At 43.3% G+C, this 26,205-nt stretch overlaps 1 protein-coding gene across 1 annotated transcript in view; it reads right to left on the reverse strand.

The window, feature by feature from the left end:
* LOC8029268 (alpha-2-macroglobulin) overlaps positions 1 to 26,205 on the reverse strand; it is a 69,236-nt gene that overhangs the window by 34,887 nt on the left and 8,144 nt on the right. The window contains exons 6-14 of the mRNA XM_042288885.1: positions 26,065 to 26,178; positions 24,150 to 24,234; positions 21,571 to 21,685; positions 19,486 to 19,597; positions 17,939 to 18,054; positions 17,302 to 17,487; positions 16,095 to 16,283; positions 9,630 to 9,884; positions 7,785 to 7,934 (exon numbers count right to left, since the gene is read on the reverse strand). Of these exons, the coding sequence (XP_042144819.1) occupies positions 7,785 to 7,934; positions 9,630 to 9,884; positions 16,095 to 16,283; positions 17,302 to 17,487; positions 17,939 to 18,054; positions 19,486 to 19,597; positions 21,571 to 21,685; positions 24,150 to 24,234; positions 26,065 to 26,178 (1,322 nt within the window). The remainder of the gene's footprint in view (positions 1 to 7,784; positions 7,935 to 9,629; positions 9,885 to 16,094; positions 16,284 to 17,301; positions 17,488 to 17,938; positions 18,055 to 19,485; positions 19,598 to 21,570; positions 21,686 to 24,149; positions 24,235 to 26,064; positions 26,179 to 26,205) is intronic.

Below are 26,205 nucleotides of genomic sequence, written 5' to 3' on the forward strand. Positions count from 1 at the left end.
TGAACTGGATAATTTTTTTGTTGTTTTTGTTTCTGTAGTTAAATGAGAGTATGGAAATATGAGACGTCCGCTGACGCTTGCGTCGGCTAACGGAACCTCAATCGCCGATCGCGGCCGATGTCATGGGCGTATACAAATACATCAAGTCGTCTGGGCGGGAGCAGTTGAAGCGCCGCACTTTTTTGGCCGGTCAGTAGAGACTCCGCGAATTCTGACTTGAGGCTACTCTGTGCGGAGGGAGCCGCTACTGAGCGCGACCAATCGGAAACCAAGGATGGCTGAAATTTCCTAATTGCCATGAGATTTGCAAATTCGTTCTTCCCGTCGTAGTAAATTCGTCCGAATCGCTATTCGATTTACTAATCGATTATTTGGATGAAAAGATATATTTCAAAATTCGTACGTGGCTCACCAAATGGCAATAAAATTGGTATAGGATTTCAAACCTATATAGTGTCACCCTAATTTACAAACTTGTTTCACTTGAAATTAGAGTTCACGCGCAAGCGAGCTGGTGGAAGCCTATAATAAAAAGGCCAGATACAAGAGAAACAAAAAATAAATAAATAAGAGCGGGATAACCGCAACACAGTCTCAAATCACAGCTGAAAATGGTTACTTGGTAAGTGTAAATGTCCAGACATTGTATTAGTAAAATGTATATATATATATATATATATATATATATATATAAAGTCAAAAATGCGTACTGTCGGAGTTATTAATTCGAAGTTTATTCCGACGTTTCGAGCGGGGACCGTTCTTCATTAGGTGATGAAGAGTGGTCCCTGCTCGAAACGTCATAGTAAACTTCGAATTAGTAACTCTGACAGTACGCATTTTTGCCTTTGTATATATATATATATATATATAGAGAGAGAGAGAGAGAGATAGGTAGATAGATATTTTTTACTATTTGCTGACGGCCGAAACTAACTATGCAACACAATTTTCGCTAAAGGCTACCGTTATTTACAAAATATGACGAGCGTAGTTATTATATCTGCAATAATTTGATAGCAGAAACATAATTCGATCAAGCTACTTGAGTTGGCGTTCAATGAAGCGGTGTTCGATGAAATGTCCACTATTCGATCAAACGCCAATCAATAAAACAGAGCTTCATCGGACGAAGAGGCCTAGCTGTTGTGATCCGCAATATTTCGCGCAAAAACGAAAGACACCAGAATAAACAACAAGTAAAACCACAGAGCTGCCCCGCCTCATATCACCCTCAGTTGGAGCTCGACTGACACATTGCGCCGATCAAGCATCACCAACAGCTCAACACCTAAACGCCACGGCGTTCACTATCTTTGTTTGGGTGATTCCACCCACTAATATAACAACTCATACAATGCGCCGCGATAAAGTGCTTTTTGTCTTTGTGTTTGTGTTTTCGTGACATCTAACCTCTGTTTGCGCTCTGACTAAGAATGAAACCATGTATACTAAAACATCGATAGTGGTCTCTATTTTTAGCAACGCTCGCACACGTCTTGTCTTTGAAGCAGTGGCATTCTCATCTTCCATACACGGACAATTGGACAAATTAGGTTGGTCGGCCTTCACTCATTAGCTGCGGAACGTTTTGACCGTGACGTATGTATAATTCAAAGAAGCACCGACAGGTGGGTGCCCCTTTGAAAACAAATCATGCTCGCGTAGAGATATTTAGCGGCTATAGTATAATCCGTGGGTATTTATTTCTAGGCCAACTCGTCGGCGTCAGTCGGTACAGGCGCTGGAGGTGTGATGAAAATGCTGGCAGATGTCGGCTTGACGAGCCCCACACTCTCCCCTTACAGCAGATGGCAAATCAACCAACAACAATATTTGTCGACGGGCAATTGATTGAAGAGGCCAATCGGTAGTAGGATGACTCGACAAAGGGTAATTCATCAAAAATTCCAACTCGTTGACAATTGTCTGTGAGGCCATTCAGTTTCCACATTGCACTCATCTTCTGTATTAGAACACATACACATGTTAGACATTTTAAAATAAGCAAGTTTCGGGCACCGGATAATTTTTTGAAAAGCTGTTTCACCGAATTTCGCATCTCCCGGTTCGTCGAATTTTGATATGAAATCATAATATAATTATTATACTTGTCACTTCTTCAATTAGAAATGGTTACAGATAATTATAAAATAAAAGTAGGCTTTCGCCTACTTTTATTTTTAATTATAAAGATAATTATAAAATAAAAGTAGCCGAACAGTAAAAAAAATGTTATGAGGGTGTTTTTGTTAGGGTTCAGGAAAGACAAAGGCGATTCTTCAAATGAGCACTGGTCACACAGACCGACTGGTAACATAATTAAAATAAAAGCACCGACTTCACAGAACAGGAAAAAACAATTTCACTAGACGTTTTGCCTCCTTTGCGGGAGGCATCTTCAGTAGTTACACCACAATGCCTGTGTAAGCTTCGTAGAGAGGGCCGCGTTTTTTGTTACACACGGATGTGTGTGTCCCTGCGAACAAACCACGATTCTAGGAGTTTTCGGGACCCCCATCTGTCCTCCCTCGCCAAGGTCGTCGCGGCCGGGAAGTCAAAATAATGCCCTATTGTCCACACATAGTACACCAGTTCAGACTTCAGTCGGGTCGCGTGGGATGCGCACGTGACGTCACGCTTGTGTTTACAAAGCAAATGAAAAGTTCAACCTCAAGTCAACGCTATTTATCAAATATGTCCGTACTTCGTGGAGAGGGCCGCGGTTTTTCTTACACACGGATGTGTCTCTGAGAACAAACACGATTTTAGGAGATTTTCGGGACCCCCATCTTTGTCATAGGGTGACTCGTTTATCGGACTGTTCGTCGCAGCGAGAGTACAGGGAAGGATAATAATTCATACCCTATATCGTGCAGAAGAGAAGAATATTTAAAAAAAAAAGAAAACGAAGCGAAAATTTCGATTTCCCTTCTTGTGGACAGGGCATTGTAGGTGAACGTGGCTTCCTTGTTTGATTTGCCAAAGTAGCAACAAAGCGGCATTTTACGATCGAGCGAGCACCGTCGGAAACACTGCCCAAAATAATTTTATAGGGAGTTTCACGGCTTTCCACTGCGACATAAGCACGTGGATAGAAAAACAAATATTGACAACAATAAATGTAGAATATTTTTGGCAGGCTCACACCTGGTTTTTCTTCATAATTTGATGACTCATATGTTGATTTTGTTTGCGGAACCATACTTCTGACTGGCAATTTTATTGCGTACACGAAGCTTCTGCGTGCGATCCACTAAAGTTAATTATTTTTGGGGTGTCCAAGTTGAAGCGGTGCGTGTTATTTTTCGATCGCTGTCCGAATGATACAAAGTTTCACGTTTTCACCTTGTGAGTGAAGTGAGTTGGTCAGTGCTAGCATCGAAGGCTAACTTCGAACTCTAATTTGGAAATAATGTCTCTGTTGCCGCATCGCGGACAAAGATATATATGCTCTTATTACTGTAGCAAGATAATGTGGCAGGATTTGTGCTCTTGTTATGATTGTGTACCATTGTAGTCGACGTCATCCCAGCACGGCGTGTCGTTTTTGTATTCGGTTCAGCCCTGCAAACCACACTTAGGAAAAAAATGAAAGTTTGCACCTTGTTTGTTCAATTTTTTTGTTATACTGCAGAAACACATTGCGCCCCGTGTTTTTGAAGGCACGGTAGACGGTGGTGACAGTGAGGTGACCAACCCCCATGTCATCCGGCGTCTCGCTCGACCTCCTCGGAGGACAGGTCGTTTTTACTGGTGACTGGTGCATACCTGGAGCAACTCCGCGCGCATTGCGTTCTTCATCTCAGAGAACGCAATACATGACTCAGCTCTATCTCGTCATCGCTCCAAAATGACAAGTGGAATTCGCAACTGTAGTCGGTGACAGGTCAAGAACGACGTGGGAGCTCCTCCCACCCTGTTCCACTTCAGCGGAGCGAACGGGGGAGAGGAGGTCGCCCCCTCTCCAGCGTTCGCAAATGGCAAATTTTAGTTTATTAGGCCACTAACTGTCAATTTACGCTCGTTCCTTTACGTCCGCCGCAGCCGATAATGTTATCCCCGGGAATACCAAAAGTATAATTTCTTTCAGCAAAAAAAAACAAAACAAAACAAAACATAATAATAAAACGCCCGGTATATCACAGCTTTGACAACGCTTCACGTGTGTGAGGTTCTATGACCGACAGAGAACCACCGCTGGCCGTGCTCCCGAAGCGGGGAAGTGCAATTTATGGAGACCGATCATATTATCAGAAAGGTGCAGACTAGGGAGCCTTCATGTGCGCGAAGCGCACATGGAGGCACTCTAATGCAGACAATCCAGGAAAAGTATTCTTGCAACTATGAGGTTCCAGTTGTACTTACACATGCATTATCGACAAATTTGACGGAGTTCCTTCCAACACTAAAGAGTTGTCAAGAGTGAAGATTATAAAGGAGAATATCAGCAGGAATCTATTGTCTGTTTACTGAAAACAAAACAAGCATCAGTAAAACGCATTTGGGCGGCCGGGGCGGCCAGAAGCACGGACTGCGCGCACCTGAATGGGAGGACACTCCTATAGTCAGTTACAGGTTAAGAAGGTAGCGGCAAATGCCCCTCAAAAGGAATCAGATATCCCTCCGCCATCTCCGCATCCAATAGCGTCCCACCGTTTCCGTGACGTCGCGGCCAACGCGCGAGGAGGGTCTTGCCTTTCTGTACATATTTTCTTTATATTTCGACTTTGACTTAGCATTGTGGAAGCCACGAGAGGGAAATTAGAGTTCTCCCCCACCGACGGAAACAAATACGACTTTCGGGGATTAGCTTCCCCCCGATGGATACAAAGGCTGCTTTCGGGGGCTCGGTTCTCTCTCCGATGAATACAAAGGTCGCTTTCTTAAAAAGTGGGATCAGAGACAAGTTGGAATCCATTGAAGCGGAACAAGGAGCACTTCCAGTGAACTCTTCTTTCGACTGCGGAGAGATTTGAAACGGGCGCATCACGCTTGTGGAAGGAGCTTCTCCTACCTTTTTGACTAGTAAAAATTTGTTTTCAGAGCCACGGTATGCCGGCTGCCGGCCAAATAGTCACTTTAATTCTATTATGGCTTTCGAAACGTAAATACACGCTCGAGAATTTTCAACAATATCACGCGAGCGCCGACCGGCCTGTAGATCAGCGCATCGTCACGGCGCGAAGTAGCGATATCAATGACAGTACGCGCGGGCGCAGAAGAAACGCGCCGAAGTCGGCGTCGGCTGCTAAGCTGTTTCCCCAATCACGACCCACCCCTGGCGCGACGCCCACCGCTTGCTCCACCCCATAAGCAGGGGACCTAGTAATCAAAGCGACACACACGGTACGCAAACACGAACAGCAGCCAGTAGGAAGGACACCGACACGAGCTTAGTCAGCGAACGAAAAGACAGACACAAACTTCACTCTAGGCAAACAGAGCTGGGGCCCTAAACTCGTGAAACACAAAGTTGGAGCCGAAAGTTGGCGGAGCGCGACGATTGGATGTTGGCGACAAAAACGCCGAGTCATTGTCGTGATAGTCCAATCGGTGCACTCCCTCAACTTCGGTCCCAACTTCGTGTTTCACGAGTTTAGGGCCCCAGGTGTAGTTACAAGGTTGAGAGGCGTGAGCAGACGGAGGTAAGCAGTGCACAATAAATACGCGAAAACTCGCAGCAACCGAAGAACCACGCAGCAAACACGTACGTGCACACGCACCAGAAGCACGTGCGTCACGCTGCGTATCTACGCGGAAGTGGCGATTTTGGCATTTCGGTAATTTGAAACTTCGATATCGATTGCGTGAACAATTTATTCAGCAAACTGAACCGGTGGAGCCTCGCATAAAAAAAAAATCGTTTGACAATATGAAAGCGACTGAAATTCTTCCTAAAAGCTATATTAGCAGAAAGTACCGTGTTATAAAGGACCTCACGAGTTTCGACCAAGTTTTCCAGCAGGTTATTTTGCAAGAAACGGAAGAAGCCAAGTGTACAACCAGTTTCCGAAGCTGGCAACCACAGCTGGAATCAGCGCCATCCTCGGCAGTTTCCTGAACCTCGCGTAGTCACATTTCAGCCACCGCCACATAGAGGGCGCAACCAGACATCCAATTTGTGTTTTCTGTATGTTTTATGATTTTTTTTAATAAATAGGCTCGTATAGTGAAAATGTGGGCTAATAATCAGGACCTGGAACAGTAATCTCCATTTAATACTAGAAATATCGGCCTAAATGTCTGCCAAAAAGTGTCAAAATACTCGGTTTTGACTATCAACAAATTCGTGATTTCGCCTATATTCAAACTTTTTTTATGGAAACTCAAAGGTGAAATTTAGAAAAAGGGCCTCTAATGACAAAGCAGAATATGTTTTTCTTTGCAGGTCTACAATTTTATTCAAATGTGCCAATCCCTAAGCACTGTACCACTGTACTACCAAATGAAGTTTGCCAAAAAAAACTGTTTTTGTCACTTTTCACGTGAGCATTCCGAACAAAGTTTAGGCCATATTACAATGAAATTTAGCGTAGCTCTTTCTACCATAGTTGCAAACACATGTAAAAAGTTTCAAATAAAATGACCGAGTAGGCGGCCAAAAATCCGCGACTGAATGTGGTTCCGCGAGGTACATTTTTTAAAGTAAATATCTGTCAAAATAAAATAAAAAACGAAAAAAGGGCCTCTAATGACAATGAACGCACTCTTCTTCTATAACATTCTAAAATTCGAAATAAATTGCTCCAATTGTGCACCCTGTACCACTGTACTACGAAACCATGTTTTGCCGAAAAGGCCAATGTTCGCGAGTGCCCACTGAATTAGCGTTTTGCACTAGGAAAACAAATCCTACATCAGAGGAAAGATAATGTTGTACAGGACAAGATGATATATAACACATAATTTTAGAAAGCTTGACACGCCACAATCGCATTTCGAAAACGTGCGGAAAGCGTCATATGTCATGGCCGCCGTGGGACCGCAGCCTTAAAAACAACATTATCTCCTATTTTGTAAGACATTCTAAAGAATTATTTCACTTGATTTCTGTTTAATATGTAAATTTATGCTAATGTTTATTAAAAGGGCCAACAAAGTGCAACACACACAAAGTCAATGAATTCTGTTAAATTGCGACCGAAACATCGCTATTTCTGGTTGTCTCTTTTTTTTCTTTTTAATCTTTCCAGGCGAAACCCACAGATGGTGCCAGCGGCTGACCCATAGTAGCGAACTTCGTGGATGCTCCTTCTCTGCAGTGCACCGGTGATCGGTAAGAAGAGTGCTTAACGGGGCTAACCCGCTGCAATCAACATTTCGAAAATAATGAATATTGCTGTTGTTCTCGAACCGAATATTGAACAGCATACTGTTCTTAACTACTATTCGAAAATTAGAATACCCACATAATCCTAGTAAATATCAATAAACTCAGAAAAATGTCCCCCAAGCCACCAGTTTCTTGGAATATGGGAGCTCCACGGACAGGTATTTCCCCTCTTCAAGATTTTGTGCTCATCTAGAACATGGCCAAGCCATGTTTTCTTCCGCTAACATAGGCCCCGATAAACGCCGACTTTTTGTCTGACACCAAAAATAGACACCTAAAAACACAAAATCCACGGGCAAAATTAAACCAAGAGAAAAACACCCCCAAACTCGAGGAAAAAAAACAAACCCCGAAAATATGAAATCCCACCTATGTATTGCAAAAAAAAAAAGGTTTCGCGAAAGCTTCGCGTGCCACACACTCGCTGATCCAAGCATGGATTCCACACCTTGTCAGCGGTGAGCTGCGCAGAGGAGTCCTTGTGCAACAGACCGCGGTCGAGAGCCCAAACTCCGCAGAGAGAGCCCGATGCTGCAGACAGCGATAACTCCACTGTGGTCCCAGGGTAGGCACTGTCCTTTGCAAAATGCATCGATACCTGTACAGGGTGTGACACCGTTAACACCAACAAGCAATTGTCAAATTCCCCCCCCCCCTTTTTTTCTTTTAAGGAAAAGGAAAGGAAAAATAATTTTTTTTTTAAACAGCCTAGTTGGGAAAAGGAAGTCAAAGCGAGATCAAAACGAAAAATAAACATTTTTGGAGCTATATTTATGGCGCTACATGAATTTGTAGCTGGCGCCCGCGGGTGCCGCAGATAAGTGGCTGCTATTTATTACGTGACTGGCCGCTATTTGTCACGTGGTGCTTTCGCTCTTTCAAAAGCTTCCTATGGTCTCTAAAAGTTACTTATTCATCTTTGTTTTTAAAGATTAATAAGTAACTTTTAGAGCACAAAGGAAACTCCTGAAAAAGCGCAAGCAGATCTGATAGACCTGTGCACTGGTCAGATGACGGCGGCGGTGCTGCGGAGCAGACGAACTTGCTGGGCAGCAGCGGCGCCGCTCGACGGCGCACAGGTCTATTACGTGACCCGCAATGGCTCCCGCGGGCACCAACTACAAGTTTGTTTTGCGCCGTAAATATAGCTGTGAAATTTTTATTCTTCGTTGAAAATTCGTTTTATAACATTCTTTTTCCATCTAGGCTGTTTAAAAAAAACTTTCTTTTTAAACAGGCTAGATGGAAAAAGCATATTATAAAACAAATTTACAATGAAGAAAAAAAATATTTAGAGATATATTTACGACGCAAAATAAATTTGTAGTTGGCGCCCACGGGAGCCGCCGCTGGTCACGTGGTAGGCCCGCGCACCGCCATGATGCGTCGCCGCCGCAAAGTCACGCCACCACCGCAAGCTGAGCGTTGTGCGACACCGCCGTCGCCGCCGCCGCACAAGTTCGTCTGCTTCGGGGCGCCACTGCCGTCATCTGACCGGCGCACAGGTCTATCACATCTGCTTGCGCTTTTTCAGGAGTTTCCTTTAGGCTCTAAAAGTTACTTATTAACCTTAGTTTTTTGTTATACTTCAAACAAAGATGAATAAGTTACTTTTAGACGCCATAGGAAGCTTCCGAAAGAGTGCAAGGGCCACGTGATAAATAAGGGCCAGTCAAGCGATAAATAAGGGCCACTTTCCCGCGGCGCCCGCGGGCGCCAACTACAAATTCGTATAGCGCCGTAAATATAGCTCTAAAATTTTTTTTTCTTCATTGTAAAATTGTTTAATGACATCCTTTTTTCATCTTGGCTGTTTAAAAAAAATTTTTTTTTTTTTGCATGTGTTTTTTAAGGCTAGTTCCCACACTTGCGACTGCTTACGACCAAACCTCTTGGGATTTCTCATGATGAGAGAGCATACTGGCAGCATCTGTTGGGTAAGCATGAAAAACTTCCAGTTTTCGTATATTTTCTGTTTTCTTCATGCATCATTTTTTTTCATGGCTCGCAATTTTTTTTTATAATGTTATAAACAACTATTTTTCATAGATTGTACTGTATTGTAGATTCAGAGATTTGGTCTCACGAATAGCGCCAAACCTTCGCTCTAGTGAAATGCGGCTCCGGGGTCACCTCATTAATGATGCCAGCTTGTCCTCTCGTTGTAAGAGATCACAAGAGCTCAATCATAAGCAAATCCAATCAAGTGAATGGGCCTTCAATGCGGTCAGATATGCAATCCTGTTCGATCGAGGTGCTACCCAACATCCCCGCAAGGGCACAAAAAACTCACGGGGTTTGAAGTGCAGGGTTCAACCTGCAGCCGGCGACTGTCCCCAATCAGCTCTCCCTTGGGGTGGGCGTAATACAGCAGGAGGCGCGCCTTCGAAGACAGGCCCCACTCGGGTTTCGGCTCCAGGCTCAGCTCGGCCGTGATGAAGCCCCCGGACTGGAGTCCGGACTCAACTGGAATCCTGTCGTCCGTGTCGTCTTGAGAAACCCTGGGCTCAAACCTGCCCTGCTCGACGACGCGGCGTCCGGAAAACACCTGGAATGCCGTTTAAAGGCTCGCAAATCAGCTAACGTGCCCAGCTTCTTTTTTTTTTTTTTTTTTTCTAACGCGACAGTTTTATGTGGGAACACCCACAGGCCTTTCTTGCTAGTGTGGGTTTGACCACATGATGTCATAATATAAAGTGACATCAATTTACTCACAAAATTTAACGGAAAAATATATGTTACAGTTTCAAGTCGTGCCACCACATTATACCATGGCGCCACATTAACTGACGTCACATGACCTCACCCCAAACGCCGTCAGGTGATGTGACCTCAATTTCCCCGCCAAATTTAGTGGGGAAATTGTCAGTGTCCCGTGACGCAATGTCACAATTTCCTCGCTAAATGTAATGGCAAGATATCTCACTAAACTTTGATAGAAAGTAATGCTCGTTAAAAACCCGTTCAAGTGTTATCACATTGTTATTTCATTTAATAAAATATCTAAGCCTGGTGATTTTGTTTTTGCTAGATGGTGGATGGTTTGCCCCCCTTTTACCTTTCTTAAATTCGTAAGGCTTCTATTTACATTGACGAGTTAAAGCTTTGACATTAATAAATATGATCTAAGTATACCTTGACATTTTTACAAAGAAGGCTCTCACAGGACAAGGCAGTGAAATACACTTTGAACCCAAGGTGCAACATGGTGAACAACATCTTACTGGTAAGAATCATAGCACAAATAAAACTTTATACCTGACTGATCATTTGACAAGGTCCTAGGGCACTGACGATTTCACCTCCACATGCTGTACGATACAATTGGTACATGGGCTTTTTATATGAAAAGCTTGACCTACCTATGAGCAAATATGGCAAGGCCAGTGACTAACTTCCATACATCCTTATGCCAGAAAAACAGCTATGGTCATAAAGCAGCTATGGAAAGAATCCTGTAGGACACTATAGTTACTACATATAAACCAATGTTGAGTAAAGTACATCTAAAAAGTATGTGAAGTAAAGTTGAAATTAAATTAGAGGTTATGTACTTCAAGTCCTAGCAAATACACTGGGTGCAGTACACTTGAAGTAAAATACTACCCAGACAACACAAAACACCCTTAGGATGTCTTCAAATGGTCTAAACGTCCAAGATTCACATGGGGCGTACTAAAGACGTTCATAGGACAACGTACAGTCCATCATAAGATTTATCAGGGATCATAGGCTTTCTTCTGGATCGTGCTCTCGAGAAAGATGTAAACACATACGCGCTTAAGTGGGAGCGTGCGGAAAACATAAACATAATCAAAATTATAATGCTGTTTTGTATTTTTTTACTAATAAAGCGAGAGTTTTCCTACATCAGGATGTGTGAACTGTAGGCTAGGCTAGGTGGCGCAAGCTACGGCCCATTACCTAGGGTAGAGCCATTATCCCCCATCCACTCGTCAAGCCTTTCGTCAAGCCAAGGTCAAGGGCCAAGCCCGGTCATTTCTCCCTGCGGTTACTGCAGCATTGCTTTGGTTGCTTCGCCATTTTTCTTCTTCAAATATATTTCGTTCACATGGTATTGAAGTCATCTGGCGCCCATGCATTCCGTTCCTTCTCTTTCTTTGAGCGATGTGGATGGCTTCTCAAATGGCAGATGATTCTAAAAGGGGTAAACGCCTCCGTTTTCTTCTCATAATTATTACCATTCATGTAAAGCCCCATCCAAGCTGTGATGTCGAAGCGACAATTTTGCCGCACGATCAATCGGCGCATGTAAACTAATGAATAAGGTTTAGAATTTATCCAAAGATTATCTTTGTTTCACTGCGCGTAACGACCAATGCCAGTCTGTGTAACTTAATGCCTAGAGCCTGCAATAGTGCTCAACAGAACCAGCTCATGGCTGCTACTTACACGCCATCACGAGTCTTGTGTTCAGAGCAGCGGGAACGGCACTAATTCCTGTAACCATCACGTGATCGCACCTAGGCATCACGAAATCACATCTGGCCTTGACGTTGCACCCGTCGAAGAGCTTTCCGATTCCGACGATAACGAGTTGTCTTTTTGCAGGCAATTGCAAATGCGGGCACTTGGATATGCTTGCTTTTGTTAGCTATACTTCGTTTCAACTTAGGTCCGAGTGCGGCCGATGTAATGAGCTGAAGGGACGATAAGAAAGCGCAACATTACGGCGTGCTCTCTGCGCTTGATAGGACGAGCCGGCAGAGTTTCACGTGCAAAAAGACGGCGAACACCGGCTGGTATTATCAACCGCAGAGAGCAAGCCATGACGTTGTGCCTCTTTCGCTGCTTGATTTGCCCTTCGGCTCATAGCATTCGCCGCGCTTGAACCTAAGGTGAAACCAAGTATAGTTCTCCACCACAGCACTTTTTTGTAATCCAGAGTTCTTTTCAAAAGAGAAGTTTTTTCTTTTATAACGCTGCAGCTTCGCATTTATAATTGTCCATTATCTTTCCAGGACCCTCTTCTGATGACACCAAAAAAGGGAGTCATGACACGTTCGTGGGTAATGCCAACTTCAAAAGTCCAGTTGTGAAGATACCCATTGCATAGTCTCAAGCAAAAGAAACGTTAAAGACGGAGCGATGGCCTTTCGCTCTTGTCGCGTCCCTCGATGATCGTCGGCGGAAGCTCTCGCACCGCTTGGGGTGCACTTCGAGAGTAGAGACGGTACTAAGTGTCCCACCCCTTCGGTAAATGAAATTGGCACTGAATTGCTTGAGTCATTACAGTCTTCTATGCACATGCGACGCTAATCGCAGCACCTTTTCCGAGTTGACATTATGGCACATGCATTTCAAATGCCCCTGTATGACCCACAAGAAAGTAATCTTTTATCAGTCCCAAACTACTGTGTAAATCTTCTTGTCACTATTATATTAAACTAGGGCTCATCTTTTATTATCACAAGTGATGATGGGGAGTTCAAAATGCAGATGCCATATTGCTAATTTGGCGATTGGCACCGAATGTGGTGGAATACCGAAGCAAACTGGCATGAGTCTCATCTAACCTAAAAGGCCGGCCACACGGCACCGTCACCGATCAAAGCACACCACAGGCTGCGCGAGAGCTTCCACCGAAGCCTGTTGAGCGGCGCAACGAGAGCGGGAGCCTGTTGTTCCATCATTTGCGTTCCTTTTGTTTCGAGACTGTACATGATAGATATCCACCACCGTGCGTATGCTCTTGTTGTTGTTTTCTAGTTCATACAAGTTCAAGATGAGCACCTAAGGTCCCTCCTACATTTAGTTTATCTTTACATTTTCTGGTTTCTTTCGTTTACTTTCTCAGGGCAGTCTTATATATTTCAAGAAATGTATCTGCAGAAAATAAATTTTATATTTCAAACGTCTTTAGTTTTTCTTGCTCATGTTTAAAGCTGATGACACATGGTATTCAGTGATTACTCTGAATACAAAGTAGTTTTTTTACATCACTGAACAAGAAATCTCTACAAAGTAACATGTTGAACAATTGATGCTTTATGGAAGCACTTGATAGACATGTTGAACAATTGATGCTTTATGGAAGCACTTGATAAACGTCAAGTGCTGCATAAAGCATCAATTGTATGAGCATGTAACGAGAATTAGTGATATGATTAATTTAAATGTGGTTCTTACCTGCACTCAAAGCTATTGAATTGAATATTGAATAGTGATTTTATTTGTAGGAATTTTTCAAAGTGTGCTGTGAATGAGATTATTATATGTGCAGAGTATGTGCCTGGGGCAAAATGTGCATCCCGTATGGAACAAAAGCTAAAATGTATAAAAATTCTGGTGCAAAAGAAAAAAAAAGAAAAGCAGCTGGTGACGGACGTGGGGCACTAAAGATCCAATTTTATGGCGCAAACTTAATCTATCTACCCTAAGTGTCACAAAAAATCCAAAGTTACAGCCATGCATGCCTTTTTAAAATTTTTTTTTTCTCGTTAAAAGCACGGCCTAACACCGCGACATATCCTTTTTTATATCTGTGTATCTCAGAAAACTGACATTTTGCGATGTTGGATCTCAATTTTAAGGGCGAAAACGGGCATCCCGGGATTTTATCTTATATTAATAAACAGATAGGTGTTAAATCTGAGTAAACAGGCTTAAACAACATATTCTGGAGTAAAAAAAAAAATGTGTTGTTAGGTGGCGCAAGTCACCCTCCAATAGCCGCTATGCATCCATTCTTTCGTCCATCACTCCTGTTTTAGAGAGCCTAGATTTAAAAGAGCGAGCTGAAACAACGGAGACTGCTCCTGCGCAGATTGGTCGTAAGTGTGCGCGTGTTGTGTTGTCGCGTGGAAAGAAGGCGAGCAAGCGGAAGAGCGACGACTTTTTCGCTTTCGTCTTTTCGTCACCTTCTCGCAGTTCGTATTTCAAAGGCGGCTATCGAACGGTTGGAAACGCTCTCAAATCTAAGCACACTATTCTTTTGTTCCGTATCGTTCCAAATCAGAACTTGTGGCTTGCGGTTCCAAAACGACGACGACAACTCGGCTGGTTTCATCGGCGTGGTTAACGTGGTTTTCTTTTTGTGATCTTGCAGTCACTGATTTCTGTGAGTGTGGCAAGTGTGTTCTACATCGACGCTTCAATTTGAAACGGGGTGCTTTACTCGTGAAAAGAATTAGGCACGGCGTGGAATTCCGGCCTCCCAACAATTCCTCTCTGGAACTGGTACAAACGGGATGTTTCGGTTGTGATTAGAGGTTAGATTATGTCACAATTGTGATTAAATCCACGTGCTATAAAGTTTGTGGCGTTAGTTACTTTTCTTTTTTCTAACCTGCGCGTTAGACTTTTGTGGAGTAATGATCTGTCTAACATCGGGAAAAAAAACGGCTCTTTTGTCAGCTCCGCGCCAACCTCGTGTCTTTGGCCGAATATACTGAATATTCGAGTGACCGAATACTAGGAATTCGATTTGCGAATCGAATTATTCGGGAACTCGCTATTCAATTTGAATTCGTATATTCGAGTATTTGCACACCCCTACTCAAAGCCCAAACTGCTATATTTGTAGTGCTACAAATACATCATGCTTTTAGAGCAGTCAAGAACCACATTTAAATGAATCCTATCGCTATTCCTTGTTACATGCTTATACATTAGCTTTGAATTATACTCAAAGAATTGTTGGGATATGTCCTGAGAATGTATGAGAAAAGTCCTGCGGCATCATCCAGAGAACATTTCAAGGATGTACGCTGGCCGGAGAAGTGGATCTTAGTTGGACTGCTTAAGGATGAGTCGAGGACTACCTCAGGATGTCCAAACATCCTTACTTGGACATTCTGAGGATATCCCAAGAACGTCTTTCTGTTGTCTAGGTATAAATGCAATATAATTTTGAAGCAAAGTACAAATATTTTTAACACAATATTTAATGATGCCCTTTTATTCCTTTATACAGTGTTTTTTCTTAAATTGGTATCCATTGCCCCAAGAATAATCAGGGGTGCATCAGTTGTTTTCAGAAATGGCGGCAAATACTGTATTGGATAAAGTCAAGTGGCCACAAAGTAGTTGTTTGACCATCGCTGACAAACTATTTACACAATCTGCTTACAAGGCACGGTATTTGTTTAGGTCTTATAGCCGCCATTACTTCACTCGGAGACCTGACCAAATGATGCTTCAAGAAACGATAGCGCGTTTTCACATACGACACGCCATTTTTCTTGTTACAGGTTGGTGAATTCTTATGCTCAGACTCAAAAGTTGTGTATAGTACTGGAAAAGCCAAGGACGTGAGCTTGTGATTCTTGAAAGAGCTAAATTTCACCGAGATGAAATTTGGAGAATGTGCTTTGAAGTCGGGAGTTGTACTCTCCTCACGAAGTACCCAAAGAAGTATGAGCACACACTCAGAGAATGTACTTCAAGTAAAGTAAAAGTTTTCTAAACTTACTTGATATAGTACTTTAAGTACAATGTACCACTTAAAATACGTCCTCACACTGCTATGAACTAACCTTTAATTAAAGTCTTCCTACAGCTTGCAAATACGACAAACTACTATCATAGTTTATAACTACAGGGGCAATAAAGACCTACCAACTGCATCCACTCAGCTGGCTCAAGTGCATGAAAAGCAGTACTCTCGAAACAACAAATAGTGTATCAAATGCAAAGACCCAGGCAAGTGACAAAACACTTTAGAAGGGATGCAGGAAACTGTGGGGGGTCACAAAGCGTTAACACGGTTTCTTCTGCCTTCCGAGTGCGCACCCACCTGATAGTTGAAGGCCACACTAGAGTGGTTCTTGAGCTTGGTGTAGTGAAAGCGAACTGGTGTTGACACGCCACACTTTAGTTTCTGACCCGGCGCCAAGACTCGCAAGTAGCGCTGCGACAGTGACCTCCATGGCTGCAGAAGTACCGTGGTGGTCGGAGGATTCAAGCTGCCTCCTTCTGCTTTGGCCTGCAAATACATTTGAAATAGAAAACTAAAGATCATAATTATGCTCAAAATGGAGAAAAAACACATTGTACAGGGCCAACACAGCTTGTACAAGAAAGCGATTATCATTTCTTTCATTTTTCATGTACAGTTGGAGGACCCCAATTCAACACATAGGGTAATATTTTTTAATAGAAAAAGAGAAAAAAAAGCTCGAGGTACACCTAAGCACTTCTTATGAGTTGTAAATGCGAAAGCATCAATGTCATTTTTGCGCACGTCCTCGTGAAGTTGCCGCGCCTTGTTGAATAACCACCGCCCGAGCACACCAGCTGATATGCGGGCACGCAGCGCCATAGAGTGGCGCCGATTGAAACTGACGCGCAGCGGCCTCCTTCGGCTTCATTTACTTGCCATTTTGAGTGGCTTTTTGCACGGCTTCAAAGCTGGGATGCCTCAGATTGCGGCTTCACGAATTTATCAGCCGTTTTGCACGGCTGATGACGTCGGCTTGCTCCATGGGACTAATGCTTTCGCATTAAAAGGAGACAGTTACGTGGATGCCACCTTCATAGTGTGTCTGTGGAGTCGGCAGATATTAGGTGGAAGATTATTGTCACAATCGGAACACCAGTAGACTCAAATCTGTTGACTAGCTCATTAATTATTGCTTTCGTGGGTCACATTTCGACTGCAGTATTGAAAGCAATTACTATTAGAGGTCAGACCAATTTAAGCAATTTGTGAAAAGATAATGTTTTTTTTATATATTAATCGATCGGTTTACAAATTTTTTCACCCCATTGAAAATTTTGGCACAAAAAGAACGCTGCAAGCACTGCCCACAATGACGCCTAAAAGAGTGACACGGTCATTTCAGCCACGTCATCACAATCTCTGCTGAACGTCCCTCGCAGATTCGTCGACAAACCAGCAGTCTTGAATAACCATGCAGAAACTGAAGCCTGGAACGGAATTTCACGAGCAACTCACGCAACTCGCAGACTAAAGAAGAAGGAGAGTTGCGAGTGTCACTCACCGTGACCCTCAAGGAAGACGGAGAGCTGCGTAGTCCAGGCACTGAAAACCGAACGAGTCCGTCCGGACCGCTCTTGAAGTCCCTGCAGCCCTTGGACACTTCTCGCATCGTCACGTTTACCGCCAGAAAGCAGATGTTCACGCTCTCGCCGGGCGCTGGTGTGCCGTCAGGTTGAGTTACCATCAGCTGCAACACAGGCGTGTTTTCGAATAAATTGGTTGGCTAGAAAGTCTTTGGATGGCAAGCACTTGGCCACTCTTGGTTTTTTACGGGATCTTTTTCACCAATAATAACTGTTTTGAGCGTCCGTCGGAAATAAACCACCAAAATATTTGAAAAACAAGTAAGTACCAAGAAGGATATACCGATATTTCTTATAAATAAACATAAGAAAATCTATAGCCCACTAAAAACTTCCGTGGCTGCACAGGAAGAGTAGCGCCAGTTTTTGCTGTTCCGTTGGCACCAATAATAGCCAACAAATATATAAAAAATAAAACAAAGATCTTTGAGGTGGCCTCATAGCAACGTAACTTCTTTTGAAAATATCTGTCACCACTCATATACTGAGAAAATATGGTAATATATGATACATATGCGCAAAGTGCACATGTACGCGGTGGTGTAGTCAGCTCACCGCTCCTCTGTGGGGCAGTCCTGGCTTGAAGTCGGCCACTGCACCGTCTTTCAGAAATTCCAGAGTGAGCCGTGACCACGACAGCCTCACTGTGACGTTCGCATGCTGTGTCACACCTGCATCAACAAACTTTGTCACCCTATCAAATGACCCTTACGAGAATGTTAAACACGACACCTTAATATTTACATTAGAAGCCAGCACTTGATTACGGACTCCAAAGAACACATCAATCACCCATGACATTTTTCAGCCAATCGAAACTCGTAAGCCTTAGTTTCCTCGCGTAAGCTGCGTGTGTTGGTAAAGACATAGCATCAGCTCTTTTTCATGTTTTTCCTCAGACAGGCTTTGACAATAGGGTGACCGCCTTCCTGCTAGCGAAATGCGGGACATGCAGGGCAGTGCAGGGGGCGGTTACAGGAAATTTATTAACATGCACACCACGAACCGAGGCTCTGTTAACACATTTAATATCCTGTGTTGTCTATACACCTGATAATTCTATTGCAGCAAATTAAGCTCAAATAATTTTCACTCCCAGTGATATATTTCTTTTTATGCCGAATGTGTTCTTAAATGTGTCAAAGCTGAAAACATAAAAAGGCGACTGTAGAAGAACTCAATGCATCAAATGGAAATAAGAAACAGTAAATCTTTTTCAGGTTATTGTTTCCTGTCAATGCTTACTTTTGCCGACATGGCCCAACACTAATTTTTAACATTATGTTCTTTTTTGACCATTGAGAGTTGCAGGCTTTTTGCCTTGTGTGGGCTGTCTTCAATAAAAAAATATATGCACAGCAACCCTTTTGCATTGATTTGAAAAATAATTACAATATTTTATATTTAAACTTTTGGCAAGCAATTTTTCTTACAATATTTTGCCACCAAGGGGCACAACTGAGCATGCGTGTTGGCCTCCTGCAAGAACGACGGTCGCTTCCCGCAATGCTTGGATAGAAAATGGCGTACCATTGCGATTCACACGATTACCCGCAACCTCCGCGCTTCCCCATGCCCCGTTGTTCGGCAGCACCATGAGTTGCAGAGTGAATTTTACAACAGTATGAAATGCGGGACATTTTGCAGATGTGGGAATTTCTTGCGGGACGCGGGAACACGAGCCCTCAATGCAGGACAGCCCTGCGAGTCGCGGGGCGGGTGGTCGCCCTAATTAATGCGCGCTTATTTTCAGTGCTTGCCATCGTGCCCCGAATCAACCTGCAGTAGAAGTAGTATTGATAAGCCTTCAAACTCAAAAAAAAAAACAGTAAAAACCGACGATCGCTTGTTTGTGCTAACAGTGTCGTGATCTGTGTGAGTCTTCAGTCATTTTCTTTGTTATGCACAGATATTATGGCTAAAAAGCTGTTAATTATTTGAGTATGCTATCACGTGTGTATAAAGTAAATAAATGAATGAAGCAATTTTTACGGTGGCACTTGGCTCAAACACAGTTCATGCAGAAGTTTGGTGTCTTTAAATCCTTCTTGCGTTTGTAAATGGTCTGCTGAAGGGCTGGGCGTTTTACACTGCACACTCACCGGTGGCTTCTTCGGTGACTTCAGCCGTCAGGATCAGCGGACGCCTGTTCAGGTCCTCATTAGCCAAAAGTAAATCCCGACCATTCAGCGTGAACTCGTGACAACCTTTTATCTGGGCACAGTGTGAAAAAAAAAAAAGCAAGTTTTATGGCTATATTTTATCGTGACAGTTGCACAAATATTTCAAACCTAGCAACTTTAGGTTCCTGCGAACCGGGCCCAACTTTGAATCCAATATGTAGAACTTTTTTAACGGTTGACCTTTAGCATCTGCTTCCACCATGACGCGGATGCACTGAGGCGAAGCAATTCTTGCGGAGATGTTTTTGCGAGTGTCACTTTGCCTCAACGCAATTGTGTCAAACGGAAAAAGCATACATTGGGTGCATAAGTTGTGTCTCAGTTTTAGCATGTGTTTCAAAACAAAACTTTTATCCAGAAAATAAAATCTGCATTGCAGTAATTATTGAAGTTTGCCAGAGTTTTCACAGCTCCAATGGGCCGCAAAGGCGAAGGGTCACTACTTGCATTTACAAAGCCTAGAAATTCATAAATAGAACATAATAATGCGACTGACGATTTAGGTTAGATTTCTATCTTGATACACAGTGCCCATTTTATTCACCATAGAGCTATAAAGCTTCAATTAGCTTTCAGAATGCCAGTGAACAAACTGTCCGACGTTATATTATTAAATGCCTTCAAGATTTCAATCATATATCTTTGACAAAATGTACAAAAACTAGTTGTCGATTTATATTGCAGTATTATTTTTATATACCGGCTGTTTAAAAAAAAAGAGATTCATGTTTCTCACTATAAAAGTAAACTATATGCACTGTCAAAGGCTCATTCTTCACCCAAATGTAGTGCTAGTGGTTCGGACAAGATGCTAAAATTTCATAATTTACCAATAGCTTCTAAAAAATATTCAAGCAATTTTTGGAAATTTTAAATTAGAAAAAGGGGCACATTCCACGTGCCAATCACCATTCAACCTCATGTGTTCAGTGACTGTTGGTCGACAAGTTGACACTGACCGTGTTGTAATCCAAGTATAATATGAAGTACAAGTTAATCCCTACAATAATGTGTGTTGCTGTTGCTAATTACGTATATACTCGTGTATAAGCCACACTTTTTTTTTAAATTTTGCTCAGGCGCAAAATATACACAAACAAGGCCAAAAAAAAAAAAAGAAATTGTATTTTCTTGTGTATTTTTCAGCATATTTTACAACTTGAAGTTTGTAGTAGTACCTACTGGCGTTGTGTGGATATTTATACAGCGTGTAGTTGGTCAGCCATTTCAAAGTTGCGACGAGTCACTCACTGTAGATGAGCAATTTAGCCAGTGCAGTACAACAGCTAGCCTGGGGTCTTTAATGTGCACCTCACAGTAGTGATGCACGATCGCACGCCGGTACGATGATCACCCAGATCGAAACGAGCAGGGGTGGGGATTGAACCCAGAGTCCCTGTGTTCTGCAGTGCGAGCTGAGGTTTGAAGCCCGCGGTGTAGGACCGTCTGTGCTTGCTTATTGCTTCCCCTTTTTTGCGGCCGAAAGCGCGCAACCTTCTACACGACACAGTGCACGCGACACAACAAACTCCGCAAGCAGTGCACGTGCTTCCAAACCACGCACCACAATAACAAAGACAAAATGACGCTGGCAAGCCGCCTTAAAAAACAGAACACAGAAGCAGCCGAAGTGTCGTGTCGTGCAACAATGATGATGATAATGTGCGGCGAATGGCAAAAACTAGCTAGCGCCATCTTGTAGCGCTTTGCAGGACTAGGCCCTCGGTGACGGGCGAAACTTAAGTTTTAGGCACCTTTGTAGTTCTTTTTCAAATTTTTGCATCCCAAAGTGGGGCTGTGCGGCTTTTACACGAGGGCGGATTATACATGAGTATTTACGGTATGTGGAATAAATCATTAAAAAAAGAGATCAGGTACAAAAATAAATAAGCAGAGATAAAAGTTTAGCATACGTTGACACAAACCGAGCACTCCACTCAATTGTGCTGCATCACTGCATGAGCATTCAACAGGAGGTGGGGAAAACAACTGCCTTGCACTTACCGGAAGATCAAGGTCAATGCTGGGCAGTACTTTTGTGGCCTCAGATGCCCAGTGAAACCGCCCATAGGTGAGCTGGGCCCGGAGCTGTCCTTTCACTGGCTTGCCATAGACATACCTGCGTAAAGCACCTGTTAGTCAAGCCGTCGGTAGACACGTATGAATTCTGACTTGCTAGAAAACCATGCATATTCTCAGATAGGCATTTATGCATCTTTTAAAATTAAACTAACAAACCTTCAATTGAACAATTTTCATAGGTATATTTGTGCCAATCCTAATGTGGTTTGAAAACAAGCTTTTTTTAACTTATTTGATAGCTTCTTTTATTATAAATTTGCAATACATGTTTCAAACTTGTTTTAATGCAAAGTAACCACATAATCACAAAGAATATTCATAAGAAAGGTATGTTTCCATAAATGAAATGGCATCAGCATCTCCATTCGTAATTCTAAGTTCATTTCTAAAACATTTTCTTCATTTATTTATTTACAATTTCGCACAGAAATATGAAAAAGTACAATACCGTCGAGACCGGCTACAACAAAGTTAATGGGAATCGAAAATCACTTCGCTAAATCCGCTTCTTCGTTATATCTAGACGCATAAAAGTAACATGCAAAAAAGAATGGTAACACGGTCTGTCACTGACGCATACCTATTTATCGTGCCTGCACAAAGCGGTTGAGGCTTCCCTGAACGATCGATTTCTCTGCTAGATCAGAGCCACTTCTTGCCAAACGCTAGAAGCTCCGGACCGTGTCGACAGCTGCAACGGCCGTGCGGAGGACGCAGTCAATAGACGGTATTCTTTTGTTTATGCGCACTTCGTCGAGGAGGGCACAGTTTTGTCTCAAGGAGATTGCCTCTGTCTTCCCCGTCGAGGTGTCGGAGGTGCCAGGACCCTCCATCGTTGAGTGGCGATGATTTGCCAAATTGGTGCTTGAGCGAAGTTAGACTCTTGCGCAAGCACGACCGCACCAACCAGCAACGCCGACCCAGAACATGAAGCAAACAAAGAAGCGCGCACGGCACAGAGTTTTCCCCCAAGCTCGTCTTCCCCAGATCGGAAAGATGGGGGGGCAAGTGCTCGATTGCACTCATGAGGTTTGTGGGTCGCATCTGCAAAACGAGCTGCAGCATGCAAGGAGTCAAAACTCAAAAGTGTTCACTTCTGCAAATGTGTTCGCATCTCCACCCAGTTCCCTCGCCACACTGGCCAGGTGACAACCAACTGCAGGCGTACTTGCGCCCACCTGCACAGAAGGTGTCTGCCATTAAATTGCAAATGCTCTCAATGATTGGGGTTGCTCCCTCTCTTAAATCTAGGCTCTGTCATCTCCGCCGGTACGTTGTTGCTAGTGCTCCGAACGCCCCTATCAGCACTATAGGCCTGATACGACAGCTTCTCCGCAAGCGATGCGGAAAAGCCATTTCCCAGATAAGGAGCCGGGAGCAGACGATGATGCAGAGACTGCCACCGGCGATTTTTGCAGCATCACCGGTGGCCCGTTCTGGGTGACTGCTCGGCTGCGGCAGCAAAGTGCGGCAATCTGAGACCATGTAAATTTTCAAAATTTTATTTTCTAAATTATCACTAAACCTTTTTCACTATATCCGTGGGAGCTGCTCAATTTCCTTCATTAAAAAAGACACAAACGGGAAATAGTGATCGCTTTGCTTTAGCCACTATTTCATCACAGTCTAAGCTCGTTATAACAGACCTTGATTTTGACCAAGATTTCGGTCTGTTGTAAAAGCAGTATGTTGTATGCAGATATGAAGTTGAGTCAATAGTACATAGAGGAAAACCAACCAAACTTGACAAATCAGTATGTTATATCCGAACGTCTGTTGTAACCAGGTCTGTCATAAGGAGCTTAGACTGTATAACCGACTTTGTTATAACCGGTCTCGACAGTAGTAACATATCAAAATAAGTGTCATGGAGCAAAAATGCCACAACAGCCTAGGAATTACAATACTACCAGTGGTTCCCAAATAAGAGATACAATCGCAGTTGCTGACACTATAGAGTGTCATGACCAGTGGCAGATTCAGAGGGAGGGAGTGGATGTCCTTACCACCTTCCTGAATTTTGCATGTGCAAAAATTTATGGCGGGAAAACGGGGAGAGCAGTCTCAAACCTATGATAAGCTAACTCCTCCTCTGGAAATACCCGAGTTTGTCACTGGTCATGACATGTAGAATTTTGCCATCTGCAACAGCTAGAGCCTGTCTTAACCATTGAAAAGGCTTTCTTAGGCTTTCTTAAACCGTAAAAACAAACCTATTTTTATAATGATAGACATAACCAGTCTATGTCAACCTCTACATCTAAAAATATATATAAAAAAAAAGAAGCGTATGAGGTATAAAATGTTTGTGCCAGCAAGTGTATACATGCTGACATGCTAGAGTAATCACAACAACACTACTAGAGGAAGACAGAGGCTATGAAAAAATGCACTTTTACCCAAGGACAGAAGCTATGAAAAAATCATCTTGTAAGGCACGAGAAGGACAGAAACTATGAAAGGATATGCACATTTTTGTAAGGAGGGTCTGAAATACTTACTGAGCACATATCTTCCAGGTGGTGTTGGTCTCCTCAGGGAAGACGTAAGGTGGAGGCACCACCTCTACTCCAAACTTCGGCAGCACTGCGATATGGACAAATCAAACTCTCATCAGTCTTTCTGTGAGAAGTTAACTCTTCAAGTTATGCTATCCCTATTCAGAAGGAGAAAAAATATATCGGGCAAGCAGACTGGATGTCAGCCTTCCCACAAGTCGATGATGGCCCTCCGATTAGAGCCACTAAATATTCCCACAGTATGGTGTTTCATAGTTGAAGGTTGACCACCGAAAGGATCGAGTTAATCGAGACTTCTGGTTGTCTGATATACAAGTTGCCGATTCAAGGCAAAGCTACGGTGTTCTAAAATGAGTGATTGTAGCTTCAACACTCTGGGACCATTCAGTAGCTCTCAATGGGACTTTTAGCCTGTCACAAGGTCAAACTTACATGGCCAGAATCGCAGAAGCAGTGGGGACCACTAATCTCTATGACAATTGCTGGATTGCACAATCCAGCAATCCCACACTCCAGAAATGCAACCATCAGATGACCATCTTGGGACGTGGAAAATCAACCATTTGGAACGCTACAGAGGCTGGGTGCCAGCATGCTGAACGGTGAGAATTGTGCAGCACAGCAGAAAAAAGGCACAATTCGTCGAAGCAAGTCTCGCCAGTTTCGCGGCGTGATCAAAGCTTCCTTGGCACGCCGAAGTGTTGCGTGTGCTTTCGCACACTTGGACACTTATCAAGAATCGATGCCGCGGCAAAGTTTTGAAGGTGCGTCGCGCGTAGATGTCTTCTGGATCGCCGAGCTGATCCAGCATTCAGGATCGCCTAATTGTTCTGGCGAGCTGCTATCAATAAAGGAAAAAAAATCAATGGTTGCTATTATGCACAACTAACCATGGCTATGTTCCAAATCTACTCGAATGGATCACATGACAGCACAAATAGAGCTATGCTGTGGAGGAAGGTAGGTTCGAACGCAAAAGTATGAAATGGCAAGACTGAAATTTTCTTCAACACAGCCCATATGGTAGTGTGCAATCTGTCGCCGCGTCCCTTATTTGTCTTCTATCGTCACTGGATCAAGCTCGTTTCTGGACCGCCAAGCCGCAAGTTACAAATACAGTCGTAAGAGTAAAGTAAAACGCTGCTGCAGAGGCACATACATCTTCATGCACGTCGCACTCGCGAAATAAATCCACACAGCACCGATTCTTGATCGGTATCCAAGCGTGTGAAGGTAGAGACGCAGCACTTTGGTGTGCCAAGGAGGCTTTGATAATGCCGCGAGACCGGTGAGACTTGCGTTGGACGAGTTGAACCCTTTCCTGCAGTGCTGCGCTTTCGTAGAGATTTCCACGTGTTCTCAAAGGCAAATTTCTTCGGGGAATGACGACAAATGAGCAGGAAACGTGTTTTCAGCACACTACCGTCCAGGCTCCGCAACGCTCCAAAAGGTTGATTTTCCGAGACCCAAGATGGCCATCCGGTGGCCGCACTTGCGCAGTAGTGACCAAGCGGAGATGCACGATCCAGCAAATTGTCATAGACATCAGTGGTCATCAGTCTTTATTAGACTTAGGCTAGGTGGAGCAAGCTACCGCCCGCTACAAAGGGTATAGCCAGTAACATCCATCCATCCATCATGTTGACCTCTTTTATTTCGCTGTGTCAATGCTTGACAAAAAAAAAGCATAAAAACAAATATTTATGCCTTCACTAGAGTATTAATATTTACTATAGAGAGGTTCCACTGTAGTATAATCAATAAAGCCATGCAGCTAAATTTTTTTTTTTTTTAAACTGTGTTTTTTTGTTTTTTTGACTGATTGCTTTTAGCCTACTCCTGCTTTGACAAGGTTTGTATGGCTTTCCAGAAAACAGCTAGGAAGGCTAAAACGCACCATATTCGTCCACCTGGAAAGGCTTGCGAGTTTCTCGGCCAAGGAGACGGCAAAATATCTTCCACTGTCCAAGCGGAGGCTCTTTAGACAATTCCATTTCCAACTGGAGCACACCTAAAAACATTAAAAAAAACCAATAAA

Source organism: Ixodes scapularis, unplaced genomic scaffold, assembly GCF_016920785.2.
Source record: "Ixodes scapularis isolate PalLabHiFi unplaced genomic scaffold, ASM1692078v2 PGA_scaffold11__112_contigs__length_91849675, whole genome shotgun sequence".
In the NCBI taxonomy this organism is placed as follows: Eukaryota; Metazoa; Arthropoda; class Arachnida; order Ixodida; family Ixodidae; genus Ixodes; species Ixodes scapularis.